Source organism: Cygnus olor, chromosome 2 (assembly GCF_009769625.2).
Source record: "Cygnus olor isolate bCygOlo1 chromosome 2, bCygOlo1.pri.v2, whole genome shotgun sequence".
Lineage (NCBI taxonomy): Eukaryota > Metazoa > Chordata > Aves > Anseriformes > Anatidae > Cygnus > Cygnus olor.
Window position 1 is genome coordinate 14,965,302 of NC_049170.1, and position 12,432 is coordinate 14,977,733.

At 38.7% G+C, this 12,432-nt stretch overlaps 1 protein-coding gene across 27 annotated transcripts in view; it reads left to right on the forward strand.

The window, feature by feature from the left end:
• Positions 1–12,432, forward strand: part of PARD3 (par-3 family cell polarity regulator) — a 453,149-nt gene that overhangs the window by 258,651 nt on the left and 182,066 nt on the right. For all 27 annotated transcript variants that reach the window (XM_040546998.1, XM_040546987.1, XM_040546992.1 and 24 more), the window contains 2 exons: positions 7,540–7,728; positions 8,204–8,374. In XM_040546998.1, the coding sequence (XP_040402932.1) occupies positions 7,540–7,728; positions 8,204–8,374 (360 nt within the window). The remainder of the gene's footprint in view (positions 1–7,539; positions 7,729–8,203; positions 8,375–12,432) is intronic.

Consider the following 12,432-nt stretch of genomic DNA (forward strand, 5'->3'; position numbering starts at 1 on the left):
GAGGTTCTGTGACAGTTTCCTCAGTGCTGTTTCTACAGAGTCATCCTGAAGCCCCACTAGTGTGCACATCGTTATTCACCATTATTACACTATTTCCTATGTGCCAGCCTCAAGTTATTTTGGACAATGAGAAGTTGACTGTATAAGGTATTTACAATTCAAACAACAGCTATAGGATGTGAGACTGAAAGGGGCCCCCAGGTCCTTTAGCTGGTCATCTGCTACCACAGGCACTGAGGTCACGGGTTTTTCCAAACACTTGGCTTAACTTGGGGCAGTGCAAAGTTCATGTTGTTGCTTAAAATTCCTGATTAAGCCTCTGGACATTCATTGGTTACGTGCAAAGCTTGTTTTACTGCATTGTTGGTTTTAGGTGCTTGGTGTTAATTCTTCCTCGCTTTTAAATCCTGGGAAAATAGTGGGATGAACTGGTTTGCCTGAAGTTCTGTAGGAGAATTAGGAGTGAGACACGGGGCATTCCCAGTGCCTGATGCGTGCGTTGCCTCTTGTGGAACGAGTTTCTTGGCGTGGGCACCTGCAAAGGCATCATGTCGCTTTCAACTTAGTTGTTCTGGCTGGCGTTCCCAGACACTCTGTATCTGCTTCTTTTGTCTTTCTGGTCTTGTACAGCCAATAGGCCAATAAGAGAAGTAAAAAGATTTTTAGGGAGCTGTGCCATTATTGTGTTGGGTATCGAAGGTTTTCTGGAACAAGGGATAGTGCAGAGAGCTATAGCTTTATAGACTTCTCTGGCAGAGCAGACACCTGCTGTGTATCTAATCCCTTGGTTTTCATTTCTCCAGGATAAGCATCTGTAAAAAACAATATATAAAAAAAGAGGTTAACATTACAATTGTATGTTTGTTTCAGAGCATACAGTAGGAGCGTAAAGTTTGAGTAGGAACAACAATTCGGAGTGGGGTATGGTGGCCTTAATAAATGATAGTTATTATGGTAACTGCAACAGACTATTGCCTGTATGAAATTCTGAAATGTATAATGAACAAAATAGTTTTAGTGGTCTGATCGGTTGATTTTAAACAAAGATTTTCAACTGCTTAAAACAGTTCCTACAACACCCCAGATCAGCATGTTAGCATTAGGAAGAGTAATGTTAGCATAGACAAGCAATGGCATTCTTATATAGATAAATAACAAACATGTGGATACACTTAAACAGGGGCTTTTGCAAAGCTTTGATTTTCATACTAAATAAAAATCACATGCTAGATTTTTTTGTGCTTTGGAAAAAAAAATATTTTTTTCCTAAACCATTTTTTAATCCATCAAAAGCATTAAACCGAAGACATTTTTGAATATGGAACATGTTTTTTGGTACTGAATTAAATCCTTAAAATGAATGTAACTGGAAATGTAACAGGCCTGTTTTGCAGTATTTTCATGGGCTAACATTTCTGCGTATAAAGACCTACCAAAGTTAATCCACATATAATACGCAAAAAACTTTTCCTTGATGGGATTAAAATTAAAGCAGACCACATTTCCCATAAAATCTTAGAATTCAAATGTAGTTTTTGATATTTAGCAGCTGCTGCTTGATTTGAACAAGAGTGCAGTATCCGCCAGATGTGACTTATTAACTTAGCTAATATGAATAATGAGTCTCAGTGTATACGTGCAAATAAGATTCATTAGTGTTTATCTAATGTATGGGAGATTAAAATACTTAACTTAGGAAGAGTTAAAAGACAAGGTAGGCATAAGAATTTTAGTTGTTTAGTTGGCTTACACCTGATATCATTTTATAAACTAGGTAAGTAGACAGTTTAGGCTCTTATAACCTCTAACGCAACACATGAGTGTTTGATTGAAAAAAAAAAAAAAGAAAGAAAGAAAGATAAAAGGCTTTGTAGTATTTCTGGAAGAAACTCAAATGGAAACTTGGAATGTGCATGATGCTACCCGATCAGGAGGCAGGCTTTTCTTTGCTGGAGGTCCAGTTTGAAATCTGAATGAGCTGCTGTTGTTATATTTATCTTTAGTGCCTAGCCACACCGGGATGCGTCAGCTCTCAGTAATTCCTCCTGAGGAGAGGCCTCGACTGAAGTCAGAGAGGTGTGATACAGGCCACCTACATTGCTCTGTTTTCAGTCCCTCCAGCAGTAATACATCTACATTTACAAGAGTAACAAACATCACGCCCCATAAAACAGTTGTTGACCAATGAAGCTGTTTTGGTTCCTTAAAGCTGCTTGATATTAATGTTATATGTTTGTATTTGTGATGCCATGCGATAAAAGTGAGCGTTACCATGTTTTCACGTATCTCAGTTTAGAAGGTTGCCTGGTATAACAGCAGTGTCACCTACCTGACTTGGAGGACAAAGCAATCAGAGTCCTCTCTGATGCCAAGGATGTCTTTGCACAATGTCTAGCTGACATCTCCTTTCTCCTGCATATATCTCACACGCTTCAAAATAAGAATTCTGTTATAAATAGTTTGAGGTAAATTTTACCGGCTTCCTAATGTCTGCAAGTTACGGATTCTTAGTTTCACAGGTGCTTTTTGAGAAAGGAATAAAGAATGAATGCTATGTTAAAATCTTGTAAAGACTGAAACTGTCCTGGGAAAGGCTGTGACCTTAGGCTGGTTCCCCATTATTGGAACCAAATGAGTACATCTGTGATTTTGCGTATTCCATTCCTTTTACTTTTATAACTTACATTGCTTTGACCTGGTGGGCTCTCGGAAGTCCCTGGAACTTCAAACTTACCTTTCAAGAACTTGAGGTTTCCAGTCAAGCAAATTCCAAATGACACATTTGCAAGGCAAAAGCTGGGTAGGCCAACATAATAAGGATTAAACAAGGGCTAATAGGCTTAGGGCTGTAATGTGGGAAGACTGGACAGAGAAAGATTTAGGGCTGTAAAACGAGTAGTGTTGATGGGGTCATCAGAGGCATTAGTTGGGGTTTGTGCTATGGTTGCGTAATCTATCACATGAACATGATCATTATATACGAAGGGTGTGTTTGTGTATGTACAGCCATATATGTGTTTTTACAGGAGCCCTGTAAATGTCTCCATCTGTGTTGTATGGAAATACAGTTACTCCTTAGGTGTGGGATGCAGAGCTTTATTATTTGCCTCTGTGAAAGAAAACAGCACTGCATTGGATTTTTGCTTAGAGTCGCATGATTAACTTATTTCTTTTCTCCACACATAATCACAAAGCAACTTGCAGACAAGTTTCAGTGGCTTAATAGCTGCTGAGAAGACAGCATGTCTAAGCTTGCAAGAGAATGAACTTCTCTGTAGAGAATGCAGCCGGATTTGTAGCTGTAGCAAGCCACTTTGAAAACCTGTCCCAGATTGATTGAAAATTGTTTCCCCCGTTAGGTGGGAGGAGGTTTTTCTTTTTTGTTAGGTTTCTTTTTTTTTTTTTCACCCATCTCATGCTGCTTATTCACCAGCTGAACCCTGATGAGATTTTATAAAGGGAAGAAGTCCCAAGCAAGACATTTCTTTGTAGTGTTTAAAACATAAAAGGATAAGTAGGAGATGCTGTTACTAACACGATAAAATAGGCTTATTGCACCGTTAGTGTCAAGGTCCATTTTAATGTCATTTTAAAAATTATATCAAGTTTTTAATGAGATCAGAAACAGATCTTATGTAGAAGAGGAAAGTAATTTCCCCCTTTTTATCTTTTTTTTTTTTAATCTCCATATACATCTAAACACTGCCACAATTTTGCTCAGTCATCAAGTTTATCTTTAAATTTGCTACATATTTATATTGTATTTAAAAAGTGAAAAACTTATCTCAAATGTCGTTTAGCATAAATTGGTGCTAAGTATGAATTTGAAGCCAAAAAAAAAATAACAAAATCACCTACAGATATTTTCACCAATCGAATTTTTATTGCAGATTACATACTTGAGCAGCTTCATTCATCCAGCTGAAGTCATTTCAGATGACCTTTTCCTCAGCAGGCTCTGTTTGAACGGAATATTGTCCTGCTGTTAATTGTTTTGGACGTAACATGCGAAAAATCTTAAGGGAGTTGAGTTTTGTTGTTTAGGGTTCACAGTACATAAATTTGCTTGCATATTTACTGCTGGTCTGCCAAAGTGTATGAAGCAATAAATTTCTCTCACAGATCAACTAATCATGAAAACAGTATTGAGGTATTTGATTGACATAGTGAAACTGTTAATTTAGAGTATATCGAGATCAAATGGAAGTTATTGCAATTAGGAAGTGATTGTGTTCTCAGTTTAAATTTTTAAATGGTGTATTTTAGATTTCTGTGCGTTTTTATGCCGTATGTGGGAATTTCTATGGTTTGTCACGTTTAGATTCTTAATATTCAGTACAATTTCAACGTAAATTTTACTTTTTGTAGTGGTTGATATTTAGTTTATTGAGGAGAGTAAACGTACATTTAGTGTTTCTGTAATATAAAGCACTTAGGTTAACAAAGGATTCAGCCAATCTCAATACATTTTATTTTTTCCTTCTCCCGCCACCCCCCCCCCCCAACTTTGGTTGAAACGTCAAGGTATCAGGCTAAAATCTTGCTGCTAATTTCTCTGAGAATGGCTCCTTTTTGTCACACGTAATGGTTCATGTCCAATATAGAGTTCTGTTCCATGCTAAGTATGAAATAGAATCGGTGTTCAATACTTTATATATACCTAGACCTTCTTCGGTACCATTAAGTGGTACAAATATTACAGCCTGTACTTCCATATCCATAGTCCTTGAATCTTAATGGTTCAGTTCTTGAATATCACATTTGTCTAGCGTTTCGAGAAGTTGTGGGGCATGAAAAAGAAATGTTCATTCTCTCTCTTGCTTTCTCTTTCTAAAATCTACGTTTAAGCATATGATACTGACATGATGCAAAGATTATGGAGCAAAAGGCTTCCCATGTCCCCAAAACTGTGGACACAGTTAGGTGGGGAACCAAGCTGGCTTAGTTGAAAAAAGCTGTGGATACCCAATGAAGCCCCTAAGTAATCTACCGTTAACCCAGTAACGGTCATCTGTTCTTTGGGTGAGTCGAGCAATTTTCTCATGGCTTCAGTACAAGCCAGGAGGCTGCTTGTCTCTCTTTTGTTCATGTACACGATCTGCTCGTTGCTGTGTAGCTCCAAGGAGTAGTTTGCTCCCAGCTTAGGCATTCAGTTTCATCTTCACACTCGGGTGTCTGTAGCTTTGTATTAGATTGTTTCCTTATTTAACTCTGTGGAAAATAAGCAAGCAGAAGAATCACATCAGGGGTAGTGCTGAGCTGATAATGCAGCTCTTGGTCTCAGTGCAGAGAAGAAGCGTAGCGGCCTTGAGCCAAGTCCCTGGGGATGCTGCCTGAGGCACGACCCTTTGGCATGTAGAAGTACACCCGGCAGACTCTGTGGAGAAGGAGTTTTGTTCCCTGCACTGGAAAGGAGATCACTGTGGCTGAAGTGCTTGCATATTTTTTAGAACGTTAGAAACTACTGGGAAGAGGAGGGATTGATGGTAAAATTATGATAACAGTAGTAAAGACAAATCCGATAAGCTTATGTGCTTCTTTGGATTACCCATACATCCTGCCTTGGCTTTATCTCCCTTTTGGCTCACTAGCTTTTATTCCTACCATTACTTATTAAGGAAAATGAAAGTGATCAGTGCTATAGAAACTCAAAGGTAATGCGCTTCTCGCTCGAATTGCTTTACTCTGCAGCTACCTGACAAAAGGTGCATCTCAAGTGTACCCTGCAGCTATTGCTTTTGTGATCTAAACAGGAAAATTAGGCTTGTAATTTTGCCAAAATTTGTGGTTTTTATTTTTTTTTTAATCCGGTACTTTTTCCATGGCCACAGTGCACGTTTCCAATCCTGACAGCCCAGATAATGCTGATTTGCAAGGCCAAGAGATGTGTTTGGAAAATGGGATTCCTGAGCAAACCAACCTGGCTATGGCACTTGGAGAGAGGGTGTTATTTTTTTCATTTAATTGAAGAAGTATTGTTCTTTGTTATAACAAAAACATGGTTATGTGTGTGTGTCTAATGTGAGGGAAAGGGCTGGTGAGCACATTAAGGCTCATGCTTTTAACCAAGTGGGAAAAGGCAGAGCTCCTGTTTTTCTTCCCTTGGCTGTTGCAGTGCTCTCAGCAATCTGACTTCCTTCCCATCTGACATTTTCACATTGCATTTCTAGGTCAATGGTGACAAAACTAACATGCTTGTGCCCAAATTGATAATCTCAGTCTGCTGTACTCCACATGGCTTTCACATCCATCTTTGCAGTAGTCTGTGTTTGGATTTCAGAAGAGCCTGTCAGCTTTGCATTTCCTCAGGTCTTAAGAAACAGGGATGGCTCAGCAGGCAAAAGTTGGCTTGTGATGTGTACTACCCTGCTCCCAGAGTCAGGGAGTAGAGAAATAAGAGGAGTGAGGTTTGCAAAGAGATGAGAGTGACATGGAAAAAGTTGGTATAAAATCCAGGTCAGTAAGAGGGGTAATCTTAGCAAACCTTATTTGCTGAGATTATGAAAAAATTGGCCAGATTAATTCTTCCAGAGAAGAACTGCTGACTATGGGGACTTAACATGCACGTTCTGGTGGGTGTTCTCCTACTGCTGCTGTTTCTTGGGGGTGAGAAAATAACAGCACACTTGGGCTCACCATTACCTTTCCCCAGCACTGTACCTACACCTGCTGCCTCCACGCGTGCCACTGCTCTGTTAGGGCATCCTGGGGTCCCCTGCTCCCAGCCTGTCCCCATAGCACTTGCCGGCCACCCTGAATTTGGCAGGGGCAAAGCGAGAAGGCACTTGGTTGCCCTTGCACGGCTGTTGGGTGCATGGTCAATGTCACTGAGCACCTTCTTGTCAGGGGAACTGGCTGGGCTGGGACTGTAATTCCAGGTGTTCAAAGCCTGTGATTGTCCCAGCCAAGCTATAACAGAGTGGGGAGGGCAGTGAAGAACCAAAGATGTGGGTAGGAGGACAGAAGAGAAGGGAAGAGCCAGGGAAGACAGGAAAATTGGCACTCTGAACTGGATTTGATGCTAGGCCTGGCAATAGCAGAGATGTGCTGTTTCAGATCTCAGCTGTGTAATTTTCTATTTTTCCTAACACAGCTAGTTTTAAACAAAATGAGGTGAATGAGTGATTTTTGAATTTAATTTTCTCGCACGTAGTTTCTCCCCATGGCTTACAAAGATGATGATATTTTAAAAGTTCTGTAGGTTTTCAAATCAGAAAATATTTCTGATGCAGCTTTTTTGGCTCGTAAGGTACCTTAAGTGTGAGTTGGTATTAATGGCACATTCAGTAATGACATGTGATTCAATTATTTTACTAGACAGAGAAGCACTTAGACACAAGCATAAGACATTTCTGAATCTAGGCGTCAGTTGCAGGTGATTGAAAATACAGTATTTGTGCATGTTTCTTCAAATAATTACTGTGGAAAATATTGTGGCATTGTACTTAAAAGCACTTTTTTAATGCTAATAGCTGTGGAACGAAGAGAATTCCCAAAGAGAAATGCTCTTCTATAATCCCATGTTAATCTTCCTGACAGAAAGCAGAGGAAGAGGAGCTTGTTCTCACACCTGATGGCACCAGGGAATTCCTGACATTTGAAGTTCCGCTTAATGACTCTGGATCAGCTGGACTTGGTGTGAGTGTCAAAGGGAATCGGTCAAAAGAAAACCATGCCGACTTAGGAATCTTTGTCAAGTCCATTATTAATGGTGGAGCAGCGTCCAAGGTAAGAGGGAACATCTGTGTACCTTTGTATTCCTCTTTTTTCCGTAATTGGGCTGTTTTGAAAATGAACACAGGTTCAAGAAGAGATTGCTCTTTAACTAGCATTTTTGGTTTACACCATCAAAGGTAACATTTAGATTTCTACAGAAATTCACCTTTATGCATCTGATGATTTAAACAGACTTTAAAGATTCTTATGATGGACACAAGCTTCTGTCAATACGTGCTATTTGTGCAGATTATGATAATAGCTTTAAGTACAAATCTATAAATGATTGGAATAGACATTTCCTACAATGCTTGTAATAGAAGCTATTGCACCAGTGTGCATATGGCTATAAACTATTAGGACTAAGTATAGTTATTTGATTATTTTTCTTTGGTTGTTTTCTTTTTTTTTCCCCCTCTCTCCAGAAGACTACACTTCTTTCATAGAGGGTTTTGTGTAACTGGCTATATAACCTTTCAATTTCCAGGATGGCAGGCTTCGAGTGAATGATCAACTAATAGCGGTAAATGGAGAATCGTTATTGGGCAAAACAAATCAAGATGCTATGGAAACCTTACGAAGGTCCATGTCCACTGAAGGAAACAAACGAGGAATGATTCAGCTTATTGTGGCGAGGCGAATAAGTAAATGCAATGAGGTAATACACTTTTGATATTGGAACTGGGAGTTTTAACTTCTTCAAAGGTATTTGTGTTTATAGGAGATGTCACGTTTCCTCTGAGAGTAGGAAAATAATATTTGAGGAACTAAAGAAAGAGAGAATTACAAAATGATCTGAAATTCAGTGTTAGACATGCTAACCTTATTACCGGATCAATAAAGTTTTTCTTTTGAGTATTTTCATCAATGAATAACAGGAAACACTGAATAAAGCTATATTGATTTTGTAATTGGATCCCACTGCTTATGTGATTTTTGTTCTTCAGAGGTTTTTATGTAGGTCTATTGAATCTTTCATTTATAGACTTGGTGTTAACTGACTTGCTCCTTTGTCGCTTTCAATTTTTTTTAATTAAGAGTAGAACTCATATATTTCATTACTATATTTTATCTAAGCAATTAAAAGTTCTGTGTAAAGATTCTATAAAACTTGATGCAAATAATTCTGTTATTCCTGATTTTCAATATGTTGTGGCTTGGCCTTTGTTGCAGGGAAGTATGAAATACTGAATTCAGGGCTAAGTAGTGATTCTTTTTCTGATACTGTTTGCAGCTTCTGTCTCCTCCAGTACTGTGTTAATGTGTTGATGTTTTGAAATGTTTTCATGATTTGTAATAGTTTATCTTCTAGATTAATGTAAATAATGCTCTCTAGTAGAAATATGTGGACATGTGATACTGAGAAGGACTGCAGATGCTGTGGAGGATAGAGTTAGACTTCAAAATGGTTTTGATACATTGGAGAAATGCACTGTGTTAAATAGTGTGCAGCTGAATGGGAGGTCAGGGAGGCATCTGTTCTTAAGGCAACCAAAAGTCATTCTTTCACGCTTGCTAACACCAGCAAGGTCTCACCTGGAATATTTTTTTCTTGAGTATCATGCTTCGGAAAATGATGTGCACAAATGGGTTTAGGGGTTTCCCCCTGATCCTACCTAGGGAGAAAGGGCATGGTTTATTTTTTAATGCATAAAATTGATCTTAAAAAAAAATCCAGTTTGTACCTTCTTATAAAATCTTGTTTGAAAAAGATGCTAGTCTTTCTGAAAGTATTAAGCTCTTCCTGGTTGCTTATACACAGCTTTAATATGTGTACACACAGTGCTGGAAAGCCGGTTTGGAGGCACATGGATTCTCACCTGGTATTGAAATAATTCTGGCCTTTTAATATTTGGTAAAGATTTAGCAAGAATTCTGAACTTGGACCCAGAGAGTGTAGACTATAGTTTGTAGACTGTTTCTTATTTCTACCCAATTTCAGGTGTATTTTATATGTTTCTACATAGGGTGAAATATTTTAGGTTGTTTTGGTTTGGTTTGTTTGTTTGTTTGTTTTTTTCAGAAAGGTTATGGAAGGTGTTCACTCTTCTCTTAATAAACGTCTTCTAGAGCAAATGTATTAAGACAGTGTTTGTGAACACAATTGGAGCAAATCCAGCAATGATGAACCAAAGACATAGTTCCTTAAATCCATTAGAATTGATGCTCATTCACATCAAGAATAGTTTGTTGCCCTACACCTGTTTGACATTTACAAACTTATTTTGCAGAAATCACATGGCAAAAGTGGCACAGCTTGGTCTACAGTGTATGTGCTCTGAGATGTAGGAAGTGATGTTAGAACCAGATCTAGATACACTGAAATGGATCTGTATCAGGAGCAGCGCGGGAAGCTGTGTTTGTCTGGGCCTACTTTGGGGGGGTTTGTGCATTTCCTAGCACCTTAATAAGTTAGTGAGATGAGCCATAATGATTTGGGGAAGTGGCGATATTCGGTTGTTTGGTACAATGATCATTTTTATGAAACAATTTTTTGGTAACATTTTTTTCTCAGGAATTCTTGCTGTCATCATATTCAGCCAAAGGAAGTACAGTGTCGATACTCTTTGCATATCTTAATATGATGAAAGCACAAGTTGCATGGACGTAAAACTGTGGTAATATTATTTATGCATATTACATGAATACCACATATGAATAGAGTATTCAGGCAGTTCAACCCCCAGATAATGTGTGTGTGGGCTGGTACCTAGCTGGAGAGCAACACTACATGACTGAGCCTTCCAGTGATGGTCGCTTTCCCATGGAGCGTAAGATATTGGCTGTGTCTCGCAGCAGTAGCTAAATTATGCTTATTTCAGCAACTTTGATTTCTTAGACACACCGGTACATAGGTGTCCCCTTAGAATATTCTTGTATCTGCTACCAGATAAGTATACAGTCTCAGCCAAGATTTTTAGTAATAGAACCAAAAATACATGACATCTGACTGGCAGAAAGTTCATGAGCTTGCAGACTAAAAGTAAAAGCTTCATAAGGGCAGACCCTATCATACGTTTTGCCAGCTTGTTCCTCAGAAATGGGTTTTTATTGTTTTTGCTCAAAGACAAAACAAAATGTTTGCCTTTTGACAACTCTTTTATTTTCCCTGATATTTCATATGCTTTGCCTCACTTTTGGTTCTCCAAACGTGTCACCATAAAATAACAAAAACAAGGATCCCATTCAATTGATTCCTTTCCTGTATTGATTCAAGGTTTTAGTGGAATAGAGCCTGATTATATTCCCCTTGGTGCATAGTCAACAGAATTGTTTATTCCATTCCAGTGACATGGTCAATCCCACACCGCAGGCCATGGTCAGGCTTCTGCCTCCTGGAATTCCTTGCCTTGCTCCGGAACAGCCTCAAATGTCTCTGAAGGGGAATTTAGCCTGTGGAATCTGTACAAGGGGTGATAGTGCCAATGCAAAAAAGAATTATGCTTACTGTCTGGATGATAAAAACATTTGCTGTCTGGCTGCTAAAAAACAGCGGCAAGGGAAAAAAAAAAAAGAATAAAAGAATGCTCTACTTGTCTTTTCCCCCCTCTGGCTTCAAGTCCAGTAATCGTTTTCACATTTGCAAAATGAAACCGAATTCTTATGAGATAGATAGGCAACTGCAACTCATCTTTTCTCTTCAGTAAAATAGAGTTTGAACTGGATTCTAAGAAAGTAATATGAATACTGTTCTTTTATTGTTAATATTCATTTTCATAATCAGCCCTAAGCATTGTGTGGGGGAGAGAATTGGTGTGAGTGCCATTCCTTTGGGTTTCTGTTCAGGCCAGAATTTTCATGTGCTTGTGATCCTTGTCATGTTTAGGCTCTTGACTAGAATGGAGGATGGCTCCATCCCTAGGTGTTGGTTTAGAAAGGCAGGGGAAGTTGCCTCCCTTCTGCTGCAAAGGAGCTATTTTTTTTCATCAAAAAGTAGTCTTAGGCTTCCATAGTTTACTTGAACATAAAACTGTTTCAAAATGTAGTGATGTCACCTCTGATACTCCTTTTTTGTGCAAGCATTATTCTCATGCAGCTTCACCAGTTCTCGTGTTACAGACTAAGCTTCCAAAGCAATTACAGTAACAATAACAGCACACATAAAAACACCATAGGAGTATTATCTTGTCTTCAGAGAGGTAGTGAGGAGTTCATTTACATCAACAGTTCTGACATAACTGTAAACTCAGAAGAGACCACAAACTTCCCAGAAGGTAAAAAGCATTTTTATGCTGTTGTGGTTTTCTTGCACTGAAGGGTTGCCTGTCAAAAGAATTTTCATTGACTCACCAGGAGACAGAGTATAACCCATCCAGGTTTTCAAGTGAATTATCTTGTAGTAAATATTGATAAAAGCATGGAGCGAGTGGTAGTTATGAATGAACTCCAAGCCAAGGCTGAGTGTTAGAGTTGTTCTCCCGTTTGCATTGCTTCTACACAGAGTACAGTAATAACATTGACTCTGTGACTACACTAGTGTAAACCTCACAAAGCTTTGTTTAATATCTCAGCCACTCCAGACCAAATCACACAGTGAGCATATGATGGATGTTGTTAGATTAGCGCAACAAAAACATTTTTCTAACATTTAGCTCAGGCTTTGTATATATCTAAGGTTCTGTCCACCCCCTTTCAGAAAAGTTAAATACGCTGTTCCAATCTATGTTTACAGCTTTCAGCCTTGCCCTCTGTGATTAGCATTTTGTGTTGACTCTT